Source organism: Thamnophis elegans, chromosome 14 (genome assembly GCF_009769535.1).
Source record: "Thamnophis elegans isolate rThaEle1 chromosome 14, rThaEle1.pri, whole genome shotgun sequence".
NCBI lineage: Eukaryota > Metazoa > Chordata > Lepidosauria > Squamata > Colubridae > Thamnophis > Thamnophis elegans.
The window spans coordinates 45,752,726-45,775,439 of NC_045554.1; the positions used below are offsets into that span (position 1 = coordinate 45,752,726).

General features: G+C 44.2%; 1 protein-coding gene across 1 annotated transcript in view; it reads left to right on the forward strand.

Annotated features, from left to right (window-relative positions):
- CDH13 (cadherin 13) overlaps nucleotides 1–22,714 on the forward strand; it is a 542,002-nt gene that overhangs the window by 202,537 nt on the left and 316,751 nt on the right. Inside the window, 2 exon segments of the mRNA XM_032230145.1 lie at nucleotides 1,889–2,056; nucleotides 2,059–2,096. Coding sequence (XP_032086036.1) covers nucleotides 1,889–2,056; nucleotides 2,059–2,096 — 206 coding nt within the window.

Consider the following 22,714-nt stretch of genomic DNA (forward strand, 5'->3'; position numbering starts at 1 on the left):
TTATTATCTACCGATAAAAAAGTCTATGGAGATTCTCAGTCATCCAGGTCATGGTAGCCTCAAAGGTGCCAACTGGACTTTCTGGTTGATTCATCCGTTTTACGCAGGAATCTTTCCATCTTGCCTGAAGGTGCCAAGGTCTCTGCAAACTCCCTACTAGACAACCCTTGCTTTCCATATGGGGGTCATGCGTGCAAGTTGTGTTTTCATCAATCCTGCATCTCTGTGTGCTGGAAACCCAACCGCCCATTAGAGAGGGGTTCTTGAAGCTATAGATGTGCTCAGCTTTCCATAAAGAAAAACCCTTGCTGAACGTAATTACAGAAGTCTGCACAATAACAATTATCACACTGCTGAAGTGTGGAAATTCATATATTTAGGGAGGCGCTTCGATGGTGAAACCAATCATCCCACAGTAATTTCCATCAAAGCAACAGAATTGGTTCTTTAATATGAAGCAAAATTATTATCCCAAACTGCTTTTGTTAGCCTTAAGGATTTTAGATGGCCGGGCCAGGCCCCAAACCAATTATTTCATAATTATTTACTGAAAACATTTTGTTCAAGCCTGCTGTTTCTCGCCTTATAAACCTGGAGTAACTACTCCCACAGTAGTTGCTATAATTCAAGTATGTTTAATCTAGTTTCCGTTAATGTTTTGGTGAATAAATTTCAATCTGTAGCCTGCTGGAAGATCCCTTTGATTTGGTCTTGATCAGGTGCACAAATAGCTCTGAAGCACTTAAGGTGGGATGGATGCGTAGATTGTGTAAAGCCATTAAAGCGCCGCTTTTCGTTCTGGAGTGGATGTAATAATGTGTGAACCTAACTCTCTAGCCTTTCTTTTTGAATCACCCAGTGACATTGGAACATGTTTTGTGACATTGCTGCTAAACGATAAAAGGTTATAGAGTTTAAAAACAAGATTGTGATGGATATGCAGTATCAGGTTAGATACAAAGAAAATAGTATTGAATATAGGATTATATATTAGTGTGAGACCAGCCATTGTGGTTTGTAAACTGTGATTTACAATTTAGCATTCTGTATAGTATGAGTCAGTTGGATAGCTGCTGGCACCCTTCCTTCCTTCTTTCCTCCCTCCCTCCCTCCCTCCCTCTCTCCCTCCCTCTATCTATCCCTCCCTCCCTCCCTTCCTCCCTCCCTGCCTTCCTTCACCTTTCTTCTTCTTTTTCTTTCTTATTTCTTTCTTTCTCTTCTTTCTCTTTCTTCCCTCTTCCCTTCTTTTCCCTGTCCATCCCTCCATCCCTGCCTGCCTCCCTTTTCCCCTTCTTTCCTTCCTCCTTCCTTCCCTTCCCTTCTTTTTTCCCTTCAGCATCTCTCCTCCCCCGCCCCCCCTCCCTCCTCGTCTTCCTTTTTTCCACCTTTCCCCTCCCACCCTTTCACACCTTTCTTTCTTTCTTTCTTTCTTTCTTTCCCTCTTCCCTTCTTTTCCCTTCACCATCTCCTTCCTTTCTAACTCTTCTTTCCTCCCTCCTTTCCCCGTCCCTCTCCTCCACCTGTCCATCCCTCCGTCCCTGCCTGTCTCCCTTTCCCCATTTCTTCCTTCCCTCCTCCCTGCTTTTTCTTTCAGCTGTTTCCTCCTTCCTTCCTTCCTCCATCCCTCCCTCCTGTACCTGCCCCTCCTTCCTTTCTTCCTTCCCCCTCCTTCTTTCCCTTCACTCTCTTTCCTTCCTCCTTCCTTCCCTCCTTCCCTCGCTTCCTGTTGTTCTTATTATAGTACTGTTTACAATGATTAAAATTGAAAGCCTTGAACCAGCAATATTCCAATAAGGCCTCTAACATGAGCCAACTAGCTATCAATGGCATGATATTTCATGGTCACTTTTGATCTTATTTCTTTCTCTCTTTCTCTCTCCTTCCTTAGTGGTATTTGATGACTGTCAAGAAAATCACAAATTGAACTTTGAAGTTTCCAGCCCAGACTTCAAGGTGGAACCCAATGGAGATTTAGTTGCACTGAGAAATTTATCAGATGCTGAGAGAGCTTTAAGTCATCCGGCACAGTCAGCCTGGGCAGAAGATACAGTGGAGGTATGATTGTCGGCAGGAAAGAGAAATCTGGTTCTTTAAAGGTAAGACGGAAACAACATAAATCAAATGTGGCGGATGATGTGCATAAATTAGTTGACGCGCGCGGTGATACGATAATAGAATTTTCATTTCGGCAGTTGACTAAAACTATGGTGTTAAACAAAACCACCAAACTATTTGCAGGAGATAAGTTTCTGGATCACAGAGGAAATTGTTCATATTATGCAGGCGAAGCTATAACGTATACACCCTTGTGGATACCGAATTAATTGGTTTTACTTCCAATTAAACGTATGGGGTTTTGGAGTGCATAATAAACGGGGCAAATTAATTGGACTTCATTTTACCTTTTAACCTTAAAGCCCTATCTGATTTAAATAAAGGCCTCTAAAATAGTAGTGGGGATCCGAATCTGTAGAGGCTTAATTTTTTCTTTAATAATAATAAAAAAAAGCTTCAAAAGAAATTAGATTTGAATATTCACTGGAACACATGCTTTGATGGAGAAGGACATCCCTCTTTTTATTCCACTTACTTATATCACTCTATGTACCATTGGGTGCATGTGGAATGATTAATGTGCGGGGAAATTGGGCAGGAAAATTCTAGGAAGGCCTTCAAGCTTCAAATAAAGCCCTACATGGTAGTGGATCTGGGTACTTGAGAGACCGCCTACTGCCAATTACCTCCACGCGACCTATTAGATCTCATCGATTAGGCCTCCTCCAAGTTCCATCTGCCGATCAATGCCGACTGGCAACTACGCGGAGGAGAGCCTTCTCGGTGGTAGCTCCGACCCTATGGAACGATCTCCCGTGGAGATTTGTACCTCACCACCCTCCAGACCTTCCGCACAGCCCTCAGAATCTGGCTATCCCGTCAGGCCTGGGGCTAAAGACTGTAACCCGCCCGAATGGTATGAATGTTGTGTTTTTTTTTAATTATGTATTGTCTTATATGTTAAAAAGTTTGTCTCCCCCTCCCTCTTGGATTGTGAGCCGCCCTGAGTCCCCCAGGGAAAAGGGCGGCATATAAATAAACTTCTATCTATCTATCAAAAAAAAATTTGGCTTATAAAAAGTGAAAGAAAGTGAGGTAGACTGTCCCACCATACCGAATGATGAAGCAGGATTCGGGAAAGTACTTTTTCCAGTCATTTAACTTTATTAACTGGTGTGATTATACAGATAACACTGTAGGAGAAAAACAGGCTGTGCTGTTTGTGTGGAGTTAAAGACGTCATTAGCTTAGATTTGTTAACGTTGATACCAGTGATGGGTTTCAAATAATTTACCAACCAGTTCTCTGCCCTAATGACCAGCTGGGTAGGCGGGGCTCGGTGGTCATGTGATCATGTGGGCGTGGCCAAGTCACTGTCACTCAGGTCGATGGGCGCTTCGCCTTAGCTGTTACAGTGGTAATAAGGGTTAACTGGAGAGGCAGTTTCTGTAAGCAGGGCAATAAAGATGAGGCTAGAAACAACACCAGAATGTGTTTCCTCCTTCCTTACAGGATTAGCCCTGTAAAGTGGGAAAAAAAAAAGGAGATTTCTTCCAACAACCGGTTCTCCAACTGCTTAGAAAGTTACCAACCGGTTCTCCCGAATAGGTGCGAACCGGCTGAATCCCACCACTGGTTGATACCAAGAGTCCAAACCCAACTCCTCTGGAATACTGTTGAGCCTTTTCTGAAGGCAATTTAGTACTGAGTGTTTGTTTAGATGAACGTCAGGTGCAAAGGATGTGTCAAACTCACGTCGTCATGGTGGAGTCAGGTGATGTATCGCCACTCCCCCCCCTTTGCTAAATTGGGCATGGGCATGGCTGGTGCATGACAAATCTGACCCATGGGCTGTGCGTTTGACAGCCCTGATCAAGACCATTAAGATTCAATGCTCAAAATCAGTTCTAAGATTTAATGCTCAAGTTCATACACATGAATCTGTTGGTGTATCTAGGAACTGGGGGACGGTGAGTTCTAGTTTCACCATAGGGCACAAAGCCATCTAGGTGTCATTGGCCCAGTCCCCCCTCTCAGTCTTAGGAAGGAAGCTATGGCAGATCCCTTCCTAAAATCTTTCCATGAAAACTTCGGGGCCATCACCAAGAGTCGTAAGCCACCAAAACAAACCAAGAATACACGGACTCTTCCAAATTTACCGTGATGATTATTGCCGAATCAATTACGGCAATAATTCAAAGCAATGATTCGAGTTGAAGTGAGAACTATCACTTCATCCCTAATACAATCATATTCATTATACTGATTGTTAAACTGAACTGAACTGAAATAATCTAATGGTTTCCAGACCGCATCTAGATACTATTGGAGTTTGGTTGTTGTTGTTGTTGTTGTTGTTGTTGTTGTTGTTGTTTTGGGAGTGCAATTCCTTATATTCCATGCATAAGATGAAATCTGATTAGCTTTATTGGAAAAGGGAGATGAAAGAAACTAAGAAACAAAATCAGAGGGGATATTCAGCTGGTTTCTCTCCATTTCGGGCAAACCGATAGCGCCAGTTGAGGGAGGCTCCACCCACTCACTCCGATATGATGCACGAGCGCTATGCATGCACAGAAGGTGGTGGGCATGCGCAGGAGAGGTGTGCCTGCTCACATTTGTTGAAGCGTTAGGGAAGGTAAGTGAATCCAACCGCTGAATCCAATGCATCTTTTTTAAAAAAAAAAAAATGGAAAATCGGCTTGCATCCTGATGCAGGCAATGCGTCAAGCTTCAAATAAGACAGCTAAGCACCGTCTGCCCTCCTAACATGTGATCTCGCTGACACACAAGCTCTACCCAGGGCTGATAAGCTCAGTCTGGGAAAATAGAAGGGAATGAAAGAGATAAGGTTTTCGGAGTTTCTCAAGCTAGACGTTTCGAGAGAAGAAGTTCAAAATAAGCCAATGAGTTGGCAAGAAGAGAGAGAGAAAGAGAGGGAGGGAGGGGAAGAGAGGGGAGAAAGACATATTATTCTCTACCGATGAAGAGTCTATGGATACCTTCATCATCCAGGTCCTGGTTGCCCCAAAGGTGCTTTTTCAAGAGGCAACTGGACTTTCTGGTTTTTCTTTGAAGATGTTTCGCTTCTCATGCAAGAAGCTTCTTCAGTGTGTGTGTGTGTCTGTGTCTGTGTGTGTGTGTTTGTGTGTGTGTGAGTGAGTGAGAGGAGAGAGAGAGAGAGAAGGAGGGAGACAGAAGGAGAGACAGACAGACAGACAGACAGACAGACAGAAATATTATTATCTACCGATAAAGAGTCTATGGGTATCTTTCATCATCCAGATCATGGTTGTCCCAAAGGTGCTTTTTCAAGAGGCAACTGGACTTTCTCGTTTTCTTTGAAGAGGTTTCGCTCTCATCCAAGAAGCTTCTTCAGTGTTTGTGTCTGTGTCTGTGTCTGTGTCTGTGTCTGTGTGTCTGTGTGAGAGAGAGGGGGGGGAGCGCTTTTGTTGGAGTTTGAAGATGGAGAACACAATGCTGGGCAAACTCAGCTGGTTTTAAGCAGTTTTGCTGAAGAGCTCCAGGTTCCAGGAGGGTGTGAAGAGACCATCGAAGAGATCCAGAGTGAACGGGGGGAAAAACCTCATACCTGCTTGAGGTATCATTTCTGCCATGCATGGAAGGATGACCCAAAAGAAAAGGGAATCAGAAAGAGGCGGGGGGGGGGGGTCCATTGTATCCACCCAAGGAATTGTCAATTTAAAAGATGCTTTTGATGAACTCTAAGGGAGAGGAGCATTTAGGAATAGCTACACACATAGAGGTTTAGCTTACATTGATGGAGGGAAGGAGGATAGGAAAGGAGAATGAGAGGAGAGAGAGGAGAAGAGAGGAAAGGAGAAGGAGAGGAAAGGAAACTCTCTATATTTTGCAGGAATTCAGTTTCGTAAATACACAAGGTAAAAGATTCAAGGGCTTTTTTTTCTTCAAATTAATTAAAATATTCCCTGCCGACGAGCTACCAAATGCCAAAGGAATAACTGAGCTACTAGCCCTCATTTCTCTACTGTGGCATTTAGCAAGAGGAAGATAGGAGAGTGACTTAGAAGACAATTAAGCCAGGTACCTTCACAGACCTAATTTAGGATGACCAGGAACCATAATGAGGAGATTAGAAAGATGATGATCCTTCTCTGGCTCTTCCACTTAGTTCCCCGGCGGGAGCAGCTTCGGCGTTTTTTTTGCAGCAGGGGAGAGATTCCTCATCCGAAATCTCCCATGGAAAGCCCCATTAGCTGTAAAAGGAAGACCGAAAAAGCTTTAAAACTTTAAAACTCTCTGCCTCTGATGTCCTTTGATGTTACTCTGAGCTCTGGGTGGATCCTGTGCGGAGGGTGTGGGCACAGAGCTTATTTCATCCCTCACATTGTCTGGACTTCATTCAAACCCGGCACTGAGGCCACCACCCACCGCCTTCTGCCAAATTGGAAAGTTTTTTCATGCGGCCTAATTTAACTTCACATTGTAAATCTTTATTTTTCTTTTGGTCTTCCATGAACAGATAGTAAGGCTGTTGTATCCCTGGAGTTGGCCTTTTCTGGTGTCCAAATGCCTCAAAGGTTAAGAGTGATGAATTCTAGTAACTTTCTCCCTGACAATGACAATCTCTCTTCTTCGTCTACTTTCTCCTCCTCCTTCCTCTCTTCTTCTTTTTCTTCTTCCTTTCTTCCTCCTCCTCTTCCTCCTCCTCCTCTTCTCCTTCTTCTCCTTCTCCTCCCCTCTGCCTCCCTCCTCCTCTCCCCCTCCTCCTTCCTCCCCCTCATTTTCCTCTCTCTCCTCTTCTTCTCCTTCTCTTCTCCTCCTCTTCCTGCTCTTCTTCTTCTCCTCCCCCTCGGCCTCCCTTCCTCCCCTCCCCTCCTCCTTCCTCCTCTTCATTTTCCTCTCTTCCTCCTCTTCTTCTCCTCCTCCCTTCCTCCTCTTCCGCCTTCTCTTCTCCTCCCCCGCTCCCTCCCCCTTCCGCTTCCCCTTCCTTCACCTTCTCCTTCTTCTCCTCCTCCTTCTTCTCCCTCTTCTTCTCCTTTTTTCCATCTCCTTCTCCTCCCCCTCCCCCTTATACTTCCCGTTCCCCCTCCTCCCTCTTCTCCCCCCTCTCCCCCTCCCGCTCCTCCTCACCTTCCTCTTTCTTCCTTCTCCTCCTTCTCCTCCCCTCCTCCTCCAGCTTTCAAGGACCACCATATTTATCACTGGAATCTGTGAGCCTTTTTTTATCCCCAAAGTAGTGGCAGATATCTTTTTTCCTTCAGTCTAGGACCCAAAAGAGAAAGGGTGTTGAGTCCCACAAATTGCAGCATGTGATTGTTCTAATGTGTGTCGCTACCTCTTTGGTCTCACAAGCTACCTAACAACAGCGAACCCAAGGGAGAGCCTTCAGATGTTCCCTATCCTGATTGATACATATAAGATCACATCATTTTCTATCAGCTATTCTTTTTCTTCACTCATTATAAGGTCATCCAAGCATTTTCTGGGACAGTGTATCTATTTTTCCCACCCTCCTGCCACGCCAAGATCAGAAAGAACTAGCAATTCTGAAGAGAGGGAGAAAAAAAAATAAAACCTGAACTATGTAAGTGAGCAGCATGAAGAATTCTCCTTAAACGATAAAGAATTCGATGCATGTAACCTTTGTCTGGAGTATCCAAATTTGGATATCATGTAAGGATTCCACCGTCCACGCAAATGTGGGAAATTAAGTTTGGCCTGGAATGTAGACTTTTGATGACATTGTCTTCAAGGAAACACAATGTCAGGGTAGTGATTTAAGAGCTGACCAGCTGATGCAATGATGGGAATGAGTCGGCCAAGGTTTTTGGCTGTTATCCCTTTAAGACCCTGTCTAATAAGAAGAGGCCCAGCTTAGGGGTTGGTCTCCCTCTCTCTCCCTCTCTCTCTCTCTCTCTCTCTCTCCTCCTCTCTCTCTCCTCTCCTCTCTCTCTCTTTCCCTCCTCACCTCTCCCTCCCCTCCCTCCCTCCCTGTGTTCTTCCCTGCTGTAATTGCTGTTTGTTTGACCTCTGCCTATAGAATGTGTATGTATAGCATATATTCTTTTTTAGATAAAACCACTATTAATTACAAACCTCTCTTTGCTGTTATTGCTCCTGGGTTGTTTCATGTAGCAAAGTGTGCACACTCTGACACACAAAGTTCAGTTGCCTTTTGAAAAAACACCTTTCAATTAGCTCAATTTGGGAGTTTGTGTGATGCACCCCATCCGAAAGCACACTCTGAATTGCTTCGTTAAAGTGCAGCTGGTGGTTTGTAACTTGGTCTCTGTCAAATAGTAACTGAATCAGAACAACAAAGTGCTCCCAAAAAGCAACCTTGTCAATTGAAATATTTTTGGGAGGAATCTAGCCAGAATGATATTTTCCCTTTATTTCATTTCAAAGCAAGAGGTACGTATCAATCTCCCTCTTTTTAATAACGTTCTAATGTATTGGGTTAATCCAGCCCAATTTATTATTGGTAATTATTATTTGCTCAGTTCATGGTACATTAAACTGCGTTTGGAGAGCCATTTATTAATTGGGGAAAAAGACTTTGGGATGATCATGGCATGTAATAAGTATCTTGATTAAGACTTTTTTGAATGGCAGAAGGAGGCTATTAATCTTGACCCTTCCATAAGAGACAGGTACTTAAAATTATGGAAAACCCGTCACAGTTTACAGGAACCTACAAGAGATAAAAATCAATCAAGAATGACATGCTTATCAATAGAAGACTCTAGGTGGGAACTGCAAGGAGTCGAGCCAAACAACCTGTGAATGATGCTATCACACGATTGAACTTGGCTTGGCTTTTTAAAAAAAATTATTGTTTTATGTTCTGACCCCCCTCGTCCTACATCAAAGCACGCCGAGACAAAGATACTGCAAGGATTTATTGGCACACAGACAGGACCTTGGCAGCAAGCCAGCACAGACAAGACATTGGCAGCAATCCAGCACAGAACTTACCTTGGCAGCAATCCAGCCTGTCAAGCTAGCCCCAAGAGTTCTCCAGCTCAAATGAATTATGTTGACTCCTGCAAAAGGGTGTGTGCACAATCATTCTTTTTATAGTCTTGAGAGGAGCCTAATTACCACCAGCTGAGTGCACTTATCTCCTGTAATTGCACAACTGTTCTTTATGCCTATTAGCTCTTCGGATTCGGGCATCCAGGAACAACTCCCTTGGCTCCTCCCCACTGCTCCAATGCATGACTTCAGGATCACAGTCCCTTGTCTCCTCCGCACTGGTCCAAGGCTCAGGCGCCTCCTGGTGGCCAACCAGCCTCTCTGTGCCCTGCTCGGAGTCGGAACCCTGTCCAGGGTCCTCCACATCCTCCAGAGCCGACTCATAAGGCCTCTCGCTGTCGGAGTTTGGTGGCAGCTCCAACGGCACCTGCAGGCCACAACAGTTTTATATTGAGTAAGCTCAAAGATGCAACCCCTGTATCTACAGCAAAGTTGGCTTTGTTGCCAACTCCGGATCCAGATGGGACTAGCAGAATGGAAATTGTGCAAAATAGCTTCCAATGCTATACAGCAGTGATGGCAAACCTTTTCACTTTCCACCCAGTGCCAAAAAGCTCACGTTGGAAACATCGTGTATGTGCACCCGCTTCTCAGGGCAGCGCTCCAGAAGCTTCCGGGTTCTAGCATGCATGCATGCCCAACAATCAGCTGGCCGGCGTCCATGCACACACCGGTTTCCGGCACTGCCGCATGCATGAAGGACGGCTAATCTCCGCGTGCACCTGCTCACCAGAAACCCGGAAGACAAACAGGCAAAGCTGTGCGTGCCGGGGCGACATGGCTTTTGCGTGTCACTTTGGGCACACGTGCCATAGCTTTGCCATCACGGGTATATAGACTGAACACCACCCTCCAGGCCTTCCACATAGCCCTTAAAAGCTGGCTGTTCCGACAGGCCTGGGGCTAAAGACTTGCAACCCCACTCGAATGGTATGACTGTTGTGCTTTTTAACGATGTATTTTCATGTTTGTAACTTGTCTGTTCTTCCCCTCCCTTGAATTGTGAGCCGCCCTGAGTCCCCTCAGGGAAAAGGGCAGCATACAAATAAACTAAAAGTAAAAGTAAAAAAAGTAAAGTAACTGGATAGCTGTGCTGGCTGGGGAATTCAGCACAGGAATCCATGCCTGTTTATTGGCTGTTTTCAGGCCATTTGGGGGGGCATTTTGAGACCATTTGGGGCTGTTTTCAAGTCATTTTTTTCAGGCCATTTTCTGGCACTCTGGCATCTGCAAAGACCAACTGGCTGGCAGAAACCAGAAGAGCACCTGGCGACAGCACGTATGCCCATAGAGAAGGCTCTGCATGCCACTTCTGGTACACATGTCATAGGTTCACTGTTGTGGCCCAGGAGGAGCCGTTGGAGCTGCCACCAGACTCCAACAGCGAGGGGCCCTATGAGTCGGCTCTGGAGGATGTGGAGGACCCTGGACAGGGTTCCGACTCCGAGCAGGGCACAGAGAGGCTGGTTGGCCCACGGAGGCACCTGAGCCTTGGACCAGTGGGGAGGAGACAAGGGAGAGTGATCCGAACACCAGCAGTGAGTTGTTCCTGGATGCCCAGCACCAAAGAGCTAATAGGCATCAGGAACAGTTGCGCAGTTACAGGAGGTAATTGCACTCAGCTAGTGGTCATTAGGCTCCTCTCCAGACTTTAAAAGGACTGCTTGTGCACACGCTCCTCTTGCAGAAGTCAACACAGGAACAAATGTCAGAGAACATTATTGTGAGCTTGGCAGGCTGCATTGCTGCCATGGCTTATCTGTGCTGGATTGCTGCCCAAGCTTGTCTGTGCCGGTTTGCTGCCAAGGACCTGTCTGTCTGTTAATTAATGCCGTCACTTATCTTTGGCTCGGAGTGTGTGTTGGTGTGGGACAAGGGGGGGGGGTCAGAACAGTTCACCATCATGGATAGAGGGTTTCCTGCTCAAGTGGGAGGGTTGGATTAGAAGACCTCTAAGGTCCCTTCCCTTTTATTCTATGTTCTAGGTTTATGCGAAAGATTTTCATTTATGTTCATAGAAACGAGAAGAGAACAGAAGACAAAAGGAACGGTTGGCTGAAAAAGGTCAAGTTCAAGGATAAATGATGTGAATTGACTTCCTAGGAACTTTGTAATCTGAGTTAAAATGATTTTTTTTGCCAGCTTTAGAATACCCTGGGGTGAAGCTGAGGAATTACTGCTGGAGATATAAGACACGACTCTGTTTCCCCAATGTTTGTGTTCTATTTTTCTAAAATACATCTTTAGAACTCCTTCACACATAGATAGTGGTGTGACTATCGCTCTGAAACTGGTCGGGCCAGCATAAAATCAATTATTACTACATGGTGTTGACTTTCTGGGAATTAAACAAACTCTCCAATTGCTGGAGTTCCTGGGTAATCTTATTTTGTCCACATTGTTCCCGAAGAGCTGATGCTGAAACTCAAAACTTTGGGTACCTGTTTCTGACCCCCCTCCTTGCTTGTTCACAAACGACAGCCAGACAGAACTTCAAAGGAAATGTCTTTATCAATTCCGGCTCAAGCTGGCTGCGAGCCCAAAATAAACACAGATAAAGTCTCTGGCAAAACGTTACACAGCAAATGCAAAAACAAAACTCTTACAGCAAACCAGGTTTACAGAAAGCAAATCACTTATCCAAGTGCCTCTTTGTATCATGGACACTAACTCGAACAGGAACGGAACTGAACTCATGAACAAACGAACGACGTTGACTTCTGCAACTAAGGTGTGGCACCATCAGTCTTTTGTCTGCAGGAGAAGACCCTAATGAGCAACAGCTGTTCATTATCCTGCATCCCGAAACAACTCACAGGTTTCTGCTGAGTCACAACAGGTACCTAATGAGTAGAAAGATGTTGGGAAAGATGGAAGGCCAAGGATGAGATGGTTAGATAGTGTCACTCACACAACGGACAAGAATTTGGATAAGGTCCAAGAGACAATGGAGGACAGGGAAGGCTGGCGTCGCTGTGGTCCATGGGATCACAAAGAGTTTAACACAACAACTGAAGAATAACACAATTCCTGAAGAGGTATCTGCTTACAATGCAACTCTCTCTGTAAGTATAATCTAAAGGTCTGTAGAATTTAATGATGATCTATTCTGAGAGACGAATCTGGGATGAAAAAAAAGATGCGTACATCAAGGAGAAATCGTGACAGGATGCTGTGAAGAAAGTAACTCTATTCTCATATCTGATCTTTATGGAGAAATAACTACATAAAGGTTTTTTGTTTTTTTTTTAAAGTACAGCCATGGTAGAAGAGAAAAATTCACAGTCAGAAAAATGAATTCACACTTGGGCACCTGAATGCTGTTTGAAATATTAAATACAAATTGGAATTTAATGATCAGGAGTAGAAGCTCGGTATTCAATGGAAGTGAGAATAGTGTTCTTGTCTCTCTCTCTCCTCTCTTCCTTCCTCCCTCCCTCCCTCCATGTATGCGTGTGTGTATGTGTCTCTGATTCTCTTGTTCTCTCTCTTTCTCTCTCCCTCCCTCCTCCTCCTCCTCCTCCTCCTCTCTCTCTCTCTCTCTCTCTCTCTGTAAACGATATTGTTACATTGCCTTAACTCTCCAATTTTTTTAACCAAAAGAAAGAAACCCCTGTAATTGTCTCTCGAATTGCTCTCTCGGTCTGAATCTTAGAGCGACCCAGGATGGGATCGTTCAGAGTCATTCGAAGAACTGTATAAGCAGCAGAGGGTGCATCTCATTTTAACACTGCTTTCCCGGAGGATCGGAAAATGGAAAACAGGCCTCGCCACCTTATTTTTCTTCTCTGACAGACCAACTCCTACTCTTCCTAGTGATCAAGCAGCTTTCTCTCTAAACAAGAACTCAGATGATTAAGACACAGCAGGTACCAAAGTCATCTTCACGCCGTTGCTGTCGTAATAACTGAGAGTTCATTAAATTGCCGTCCCCGATTCTTCGTGAGCAGCGTGGCGAAATGAAAGTGTGAGTTGCAGAAAGGAAGAAAAGGTGACGGACTGCATCAGTCCTGGATGTTCAGCAAGGGCTTTGTCTGAGTCTAAAGCAAGGAGGAGGCCAATTCAAGCTGAGAAGGCATAGGATTGAAACAGAGGATGTGTCAGCGTTCCAAGTATCATGCAGAATTAAATCAGAGTCCAAGGCAAAACGATCCTTAAAGTTCCAATTTAATAAAGCAGACATCTTAGGCACATCTGTGTTAATCCCAATTCTGGAAATGACTTCAGAATTGCACCCCATTAAAAGTTCATGATCTTGTCCCCACACCCACAATCCATCACATGGTCCAATCTTCTTCTTTCACGCTGGCATCTCCACCCAGCTGCTTCCGGTCAGATGTAAAAGTGCGGAGACAAAAGACGACCTTGGCTTCTAGATAAGAATGACAACAATACATTCCATAATCCTACTCCTGTCTATTCCCCTTCCCTCAACTATACTAATGAAACAGCATAATGAAATAAGAGAAAGTGTGGCAGGCCAAAATTCTAAAAGGAATATAATTGCAGGCCTGACAAGATGTCTGTTTGTAAGCTGTGAGTTCCTCGGGAGCAACTCATCCGAAGGCTGGCGATGGCTCCATTAAATGAGCTTCCTAAGTTTCTACTGTCCTTGATAATTAAAGACAAGGTGAATTCGGATGTATCTCTTAATGTGCAGTGTAGGCAGTTAATTGTGATGGTTTTAAGGAGCCTCTCTTTAAATAGAGCCAGTTTGGTGTAGTGGTGAAGGCAACAGCCTAGAACGCAGGAGACCAGGAGTTCAAATCCCGCCTTGGCCATGAAAGCCAACTGAGTGATTTTGGGCCAATCGTGCTCTGTCAGCCCAACTCACCTTGCAGGGTTATTGTTATGGGGGGAATAGGGGGCGGGGAACATGTGCTGGATATGTTCACTGCCTTGAGTTATTTGCGAAAATAATGAAGGTGGGGAATGAATGAAGAATGAATGAATGAATGAACGACGAACAAACAATGGATAAGCTGCGATTTATTCTCTCTTTCTTCATCTCAAGTGAGCAAGGACAATCGGTTCAGATTGAAGAACGGAAATTCCATTTGTCAAGTTTGGGAAAACTCAATTGATTGATTTTAGCCAGCTGGGTGAAGGTGTCTTCTACATCACAATACATGTCAGTTTTCCCTCTCGGTTTAACTTCTATCACATTGCGCTCTCTGAAAGGGACTCATTGACCATACTTTCTGCTATGGATATTTGGGGCACCTCAATACCTCGTTGAGAAAACAAACAGATTAACCACAACAATGCAGGAGCACACAAGAGATACAAACTTAAAAGTTAGCCACTCTAAACTCCATTGCAGAAAATACGACTTCAGCAACAGAGTGGTCAACGCCTGGAATGCTCTACCTGACTCCGTTGTTACATCCCCAAAACTTTAATCTCGACGTCCCACCCCATTCCTAAGAAATGCCTGCCTCTCTGTTCTAATATTTCTTTTTATTTGTATCCATTTCATGTATCCAAATTCTGTTTATACATTATTTTATCTAATACAGCTTGATGAAACTAATAAATAAATAAAAATAGCAGAGTTGGAATGTCCTTGTAGGTCATCTAGTCCAAGCACCATTTCTGACGGATGGCAGTCCAGTCTCTTCTTGAAAGCTTCAAGGATGAAGTTCCCACAACTTCCAAAGGGACTTCTTTTCCATGGGTTGATTGTTTCTCACTGTCAGAAAATTCCTCCTTATTTCTAGGTTGAATCTCTCCTTGGTCAGTTTCCATCCATTATTCCTTGTCTGGCCTTCGGGGTTTTGACCCCTTCCTCTCTGTGGCAGCCCCTCACATTTGGAAGACTGCTATCATGTCTCCCTTGGTCCTTCTCTCCCTAGACTAGACGTGCCCATTTCCTGCACCGTTCGTTGTATTTTTATCCCTCCAGTCCCCTCCTCATCTTTGTTGCTCTTCTCTGCTTCTCTAGAGTCTCAACATCTGTTTTATAGTGTTTGACCAAAACAAAATCTAATGTATCTTCTTTTCATAGTCAGCTGCTCAGGTACTACGAATGCCGCCAGTAAATGGGGCCAGGAGGAACTAACACTGCAAAAGGGGAGAGAATGGGTTTTTTAAAACACCACCTTGTCTTTCATAAGCTTAACGAGAAGCTTTTTCATACATTTCTACTACTTGGAATCCCGGGAAATGAGCTAAACCTTTTCTTACTGCGCCCCAATAATTGCAGTTTCGTCTGTGTTACATGGAACGTGTGATACAAGGTCGCACCTTAAGTGTTTGACCTTATTTGCACTTTGTACCGAATTGTTAAGCTCTTCACACCAAGTTTTAATGTCTGTTAGTAATTGGGAGGGAGAGTAAAGGCCAAGACGAGGCTGTGAAATGGATTAAGGCAGTTGCATTATTATATTTTTTTGGTTCTTTGGGAAGATAGAAAGTGGAGTAAACGGATTTAAAAAGAGAGAGTGTGTGGTAAAGTCTCCCCCCCTCCCTTCCCTAAGTAAGCATACCATCATTATTCACTGCTAGTCCATCTGTGAGCACTGAAGAATAGCAATAGCAATAGCAGTTAGACTTATATACCGCTTCATAGGGCTTTCAGCCCTCTCTAAGCGGTTTACAGAGTCAGCATATTGCCCCCACAGTCTGGGTCCTCATTTCACCCACCTCGGAAGGATGGAAAACTCTGTTCTTCTATTCTATTCTACTTGTTACTATCCAACCCTTTTCTTGGGGAAAAGCGAAACCCGTTGAACTGACGAGAGAGCAAATGAAGGCAAAACAAAACGAATCTCAGGCTTTTAACAAGCAGACGTTGAAATATATATCAGAACTAATTTTTTCACCCAGGAACAGAGGGTTGGACCACTGCTGTGATTTTAGGGGGGGGATCACTCGCCTTGCTCACTCATCAATCTTGCAAGCTGATCCCCCTTGTTAGATCTCGCCGTCTTTCCTTTGTTGAGAGAGGGAATAATTTCTGGTTACGTACCATCCCCCAACCCTAGAAGGAATCTGCAAAGGGCGCCTGCTGTGAGCCCGAACTTCTCTTCTCATATATTTGTTTAAGAGTGCCTTCCCCTGTAAGGATGCCACGAGAGTTTCCATCGACTCATATGGATCATTTTATTTCAATGCTGACCTCCAGCACGGGAGTGGCGTGCTTGCTGCTAAGCCAATAAATATCTCAAAGTAATTTTTACACACCGCGCTATTGCTTTAGGGAACGAGAAATTTTTGTTTTTCCACTCCGTTCTCATCACAGAATGAAAATCCATATTGATGAGCATCCCAACCTACTGTATATCTATAACGGCCTGTCATGGTATTAGATGCAGACGTACATGCTCATATTTATTACTTTTGAAGTCACACTTGGAGTCGGGTGTCAGCCACAATGAAATCTTGGTAGGAAGGGTGACATAATGGCATTGGGCAAGGAATAGCAATAGCAATAGCAGTTAGACTTATATACCGCTTCATAGGGCTTTCAGCCCCCTCTAAGCGGTTTACAGAGTCATATCGCCCCCCACAGTCTGGGTCCTCATTTCACCCACCTCGGAAGGATGGAAGGCTGAGTCACCTTGAGCCGGTGAGATTAGCAATAGCAATAGTTAGACTTATGTACTGCTTCATAGGGCTTTCAGCCCTCTCTAAGCGGTTTATAGAGTCAGCATATTGCCCCCAACAATCCGGGTCCTCATTTCACCCACCTCGGAAGGATGGAAGGCTGAGTCAACCTTTGAGCCGGTGAGATTAGCAATAGCAATAGCAGTTAGACTTATATACCGCTTCATAGGGCTTTCAGCCCTCTCTAAGCGGTTTACAGAGTCAGCATATTGCCCCCAACAATCCGGTCCTCATTTCACCCACCTCGGAAGGATGGAAGGCTGAGTCAACCTTGAGCCAGTGAGATTTGAACCGCCGAACTGCAGATAGCAGTCAGCTGAAGTGGCCTGCAGTGCTACACCCTAACCACTGCGCCACCTCGGCTCTTGTATGGAAAGGATAGACACCCTGAGCATTTGAATCAGTTGGGACCAATGCCGCACATTTAGGAAGAGAATAAGAGAAAAACAGAATTGGAAGGGACCTTGGAGGTCTTCTAGTCCAACCTCCCTATCATTCCGGACAAATGGCTGTCCAACCCATCAACTGAAGTGATAATGTTATTTAAAACATTAAATAGAAATGATCCATGTAAGCTGTAGTTAAGTAATTCCTACCTAGAACTTGAGGGACACGGTGGTGGCTCAGTGGCTAAGACGCTGAGCTTGTCGATCAAAAGGTCGGCAGTTCAGCGGTTCGAATCCTAGTGCCACGTTACAGAGTGAGCTCCCATGACTTGTCCCAGCTTCTGCCAACCTAGCAGTTGAAAAGCATGTAAAAATACAAGTAAAAATAGGACCACTTTTGGTGGGAAGGTAACAGTATTCTGTGTGCCTTTGGCATTTAGTCATGCCGGCCACATGACCACAGAGACATCTTTGGACAGCGCTGGCTCTTTGGCTTAGAAACGGAGATGAGCACTGCCTCCTAGAGGTCAGGAATGACTATCACATATGTGCGAGGGGAACCTTTCCTTAACCTACAACTAAGGATAAATGCCCTGCCAGTGAGAACATTAACCAGTGGAATAATTTGCCTTCAGAATTTGTGGGGAGGGTCCATCACTGGAGGCTTCTAACTGGACCAGTGGACTTGTCCAAAATGCTTGAGCTGGGGGTTGGACTAGAAGACCTTCAAGGCCCTTCCAATTCTGTTACACTGTTGTGTTTCTGTTGTGTTCTGTTCTATTCTGTGTAATCTTAATGATGTTCAATTACTGAAATTGCAATTCTCATCCTGGCCCATAAATGTGCCCATCTTAGGCTGAAAAAAGTGGTTCAAATCTTCTTGAAAAGTTTACTTTCATTCCTAGCTTGCCAACTGCTTCTTTTTAAAATAAGCAAGGGGTGGGGAGGAAATGCATATTTTCGGAATTACTTTCTGCAAAATGTATGAAAGCCTGATAGGGAGAGATTTTACCTGAAAACCCATTTGCAATGCAAAACCACAGGGCTGTGGTAGATTTTTCAAGAAAATAACCCATGCCTATCATTTGGGTGAGTGGCACCTGAGTGAAAGGAAGGGTGAAACTGATTAGCAAATGATATTTCTCTGCCCGGCACTTCAGACAACGAGATTCTTGGAACTAATGAATTCAGGCTGAAGTTATATTCTCTGAAGACATCCCAGACAATGTGTTATGACTAATAGTATAGAGTGACAAGATATAAATCATCTTCTGTATTGCAATAGGTTCTTCTCAGGAATGTGCAGCTTGTCTCCCAGTTGTGAATTTTTTTTTTAACTAGACAAGAGAATGCATCTATAACACATTGGCTAAAGGGGGGAAAGATCTGGTGGTTTGATTCCCCCCCCCCCCAAAAAATGGACAGTTTATAGTTTTTATAGTTTATAGTTATTTATTTGTATGCCGCCCTTTTCCCTGAGGGGACTCAGGGCGGCTCACAAGTCAGGGGAAGGGGAGGACAAAACAAGTTATGAACATAAACAATACATTGCTAAAAGAGAACACAACAATCATACCATTCGGGTGGGGTTAGGGTCTTTAGCCCCAGGCCTGCTGGGACAGCCAGATTTTAAGGGCAGTGCGGAAGGTCTGGAGGGTGGTGAGGGTACGAATCTCCACGGGGAGTTCGTTCCAGAGGGTCGGAGCAGCCACAGAGAAGGCTCTCCTCCGGGTAGTTGCCAGATGACATTGGCTCGTTGATGGAATTCGGAGGAGGCCTAATCTATGCGATCTGATCGGTCTAGTGGAGGTAATTGGCAGTAGGCGGTCCTCTCAAGTTCTGGAGGATATGGTGGCTAAAACATATGAAGAATATTTGCAGAAATTGGGTATGTAAAGGTTCCCCTTGCACATATCTGTTAGTCATTCCCAACTCTAGGGGGCGATATTCATCTCCATTTCAGAGCCGAGAACCAGCACTGTCCAAAGACGTCTCCGGGTCATGTGGATGGCATGACTGAATGGTGTTACTGTCAGCCTCTGCTTTGCTGCTGTTTTTCGGCTCCCATTGAAACGGGAAGAGGGATGGGTTATTGGGAGGGGAATCATTATGTACTGGAGGATTGTTATTAGGAGCTGTCCTGAACCATCTATCTGAGCATGTGGAGGAAGGGAGTTTCCCACCAAGGCCAACTGTCCAGCATTCTACCCTGATGATGCTTTTGAAGACATCTCCCACCTGACGGTTGGGTGAATTATTTTTGGACTGTGAAATGGGTGCCAAGCGGAGGGGATTGAATTATACATGATATCTATCGCTTTCGCACCTTTTTACTCAGACTCATAGGTTATTTTCTCTTTTTTCAAGAATAATATTCATTTAAAAAAATGATTGCTCTCTGAAGACCCCAGTTGAGAGGTCAGACCAGTTAAATTTCTTCTGGTTAGGCCGTTGCACGCCTGATCACCCAGGATACATTTAATGGTTGGTGTAGCGTTGCACAATCGTTCTGTTTAATGAGCAGCACGCGATCATCTCAGCCGTAGGCAGAATTTACAGCTGGCTCAAATGAAAATAGGCCCAGTAATGTAAATTGATTGAAGAATCACTTGTCCGTGTTGGTGGCTAAAAACACAGCCAATCCAAACATATTTTTTGCTCCCCTCTCCCCCCGCCCAGTTGTCCTAGAGATAATTTATGCTTAAACAAGCAGGGAGGAGAGGGAGGATAGGAGAGGAGAGAGGAGGGGAGAGGAGGAGGAAAGGTGAGCCTGGAGGAAAAGGAGGAGAAACAGTGGTGAAAGAGGAGGAGGAGAATGAGGAGAAAATGGAGTAGGAGTGGTAGTAGAGAAAGAGAAGAGAAACAGTTGGTGAAAGGGAGAGGAGGAAGGATTGGTAGTGGAGAAAGAAAGAGAGAAACAGTGGTGAAAGAGGAGAGAAAGAGGAGGGTAGGAGAAAAGAGAAAAGGAGAAAACAGTGGTGAAAGAGGAGAGGAGGAGGAGGAGTGGTATGAAGGAGAAGTGGTGGAGAAGCAGTGGTGAAAGAGGAGAGGAGGAGGAAGGAGTGGTAGTGGAGAAGAAGAAGAGGAGGAGAAACCATGTGTGAAAGAGGAGGAGGAGGAGGAGGAGGAAGATTGGTAGTGGAGAAAGAGAAGAGAGAGAAACAGTGGTGAAAAGAGGAGGAGGGAGGGAGGTGGTACTGAAGGAGAAGAGGGAGAGAAGCAGTGGTGAAGAGGAGGAAGAGGAGGGGGAAGGAATGATAGTGCGAGGAGAAAGAAAGAAAAGAGAAGGAGAAGCGGTGGTAAAAGGAGGAGGAGGAAGAGAATAAGGAAGTGGTAGTAGTAGTGGTAGTGGAGAAGGAGGGAGGGAGGAGGAGGATTATTGATTAAACCGAGTCCTCATTATAGATTTGTGGGTCCTAGATTGGCCCTGACCTTGGTTGTGTTCTTTTGTACCCAACTAGGTAATATCGTCAGTGCTAGAAGGAGTGAATTGGGAGAGAGGGAGGAGGGAGGGGGAGGGACAGTGGAGAAGGAGAAAAGAGGGAGAAGCAATGGCAAAAGGAGGAGGAGGGGGAGGAGGATAATCAAGCAACAAGAACAATCTCAGATAAAGATAAATACGTATATTTATTTATTTTGCATCTGCAATGCTATATGATACTCAGACGGCCTGATCCAAGTGGACAAACGTTATTCGTTTTAAAAGTTATTTATTTTCAGGAATTGCATTGCTAATGATGAGTCGAGAAGTTTGGGTACCCCTGGCTTCGACCCCCAGCCTTTAGGAAACTGTAGAAGGAGGAGCTGGACCCTCTTCAGCAGACGAAACTATATTGTAACCTGTAAACATAGCTACAAGGGTATCTTTACACCCCCCCCCCTTTTATTCCCTTGGCAGGTTTTTCCTTTCACCTCAAAGCACTTTTTAGATGCAGTTTTTTTTTTTTTGAATGGATTTGCATTATAATTATCTTTGTGTTTCGGATTTTTTCTTTCCGTTTTGTTTTAAAAAGCAATAATAAATAAACCACCTTCGGTTACTTTGTTCTGATGAAAACTGGGGTCTCTACTGAGAGTTGTCAGGAGAAGCGGGGAAGTGGGAAAGGGGGGGGGGGGCTTGTTCCCAGGCAGTGTGTGTACGCAAACAGCTCTTTATATTTTTAAAAAAGGAGTAATTGATCTCTGATTTAGTTAAGCAGCTGTTCTCTTGCACGGATGTACGGCCCTCTTGAGCATGATTGTACTGGCTGAGTTTTCAAAACCAGTTGTTCAACAATGCGAGATTGTTTGAATAAAACAAATAAGGATTTGGCAAATATTTGGAAAGCATTAACTATCAACATGCAATCCAGGATAACGGCGTGGGCTTGCTTGTCGGTTTTCTACAGGTAGTCCTTGGCCTATTGTAGGAAGTTAAAAAAAAAAACAAACCTCTCCTAGAAAAATGAAATATCCCAGGAAATATTGAAAAGGCAGAATATTATATTTCCTGGATAAGAAATGGAGAACACTTGTTTTTAGGCAGGAAGCAGACTGACTCTTAATAGCCCCCACCTTTGTCAATGGGACATTAAAAGAACTGAGGTCGGTCTATTCTACATAACAAAGAGTTCCCCCTTCAGCCTCAGAGAGGGCATAAAACCAGGGACTTTCAGCATCTCGCTCTCTCTTTTCTTCTTCACCCAACATCTGGAAGCATGGGATCCCCCTTTTCTGCTCAGGAGCTCAAGCCGTGGGATCCTGTCCACCATTAAACCATATTTCCAAGCAGCCTCCATGTTTCCAGTGTCTTTTCTCCCCACTTGGAACCGAACCCAGAAGGACGTTTCTTCCACACCTCTATAGCCACAATTAAGCCCAATAATTCTGTGGCTAACTGAAATCTTTGTTAAGTGAATTTTGGCCTGGTTTATGGCTTTCCTTGCCCCAACTGTTAAGTGAATCTCTATTGCTTTATGCTGTTCTGTTCTGTTCTATTCTTATTCTATTCTATTCTATTCTATTATTCAATTCTATGTTTCTTATTCTTATATCTTTATATTCTTATTCTTATTCTTATTCTTATTCTTATTCTTATTCTTCTATTCTTCTTATTCTTATTCTATCCTATCCTATTCTATTGGGAATCCCTGCTCTAGATTATTGCCTAAGGAAAGAACATGATGGATAAACTGAAGCTCGGAGCTGCCCTTAATTTAAAGAAGACTTTTCTTTTATCCTGGACAGATATTAATTATATCCCGAGCATCTCTTTGAAGGCAAAAACTTATTGCATTCCAGGCAAGATCAATTTCCCCATTAATCTGGCAGTGTAGCTGCCACAATTGGACATAACAAATCGCTAAAGATGCCGTGAACCAAACTCCAGGGTTCCCCATCCCTTTATTGATTCTTGTCTAAACAGGAGGTCCATAACCTTGTATAGACTTCCCCCTAAGTATCCATTGTATCATTTTTTTAAAAAACAAAACAAGAAAGAAGGAGGAAAGTTCTCAAATGAATAGGAAGCAAACCTGGAGTTGTGTTATTTTTTTAATTTCATTTTTTTTAAAATGCAAATCAAAATAAGCGTTTCTGCCTGCTCTACTGGTGATTTAGGTTTGACTTCAAATTCCTTTCCCTGCGTTCCCGTAACATCTCAC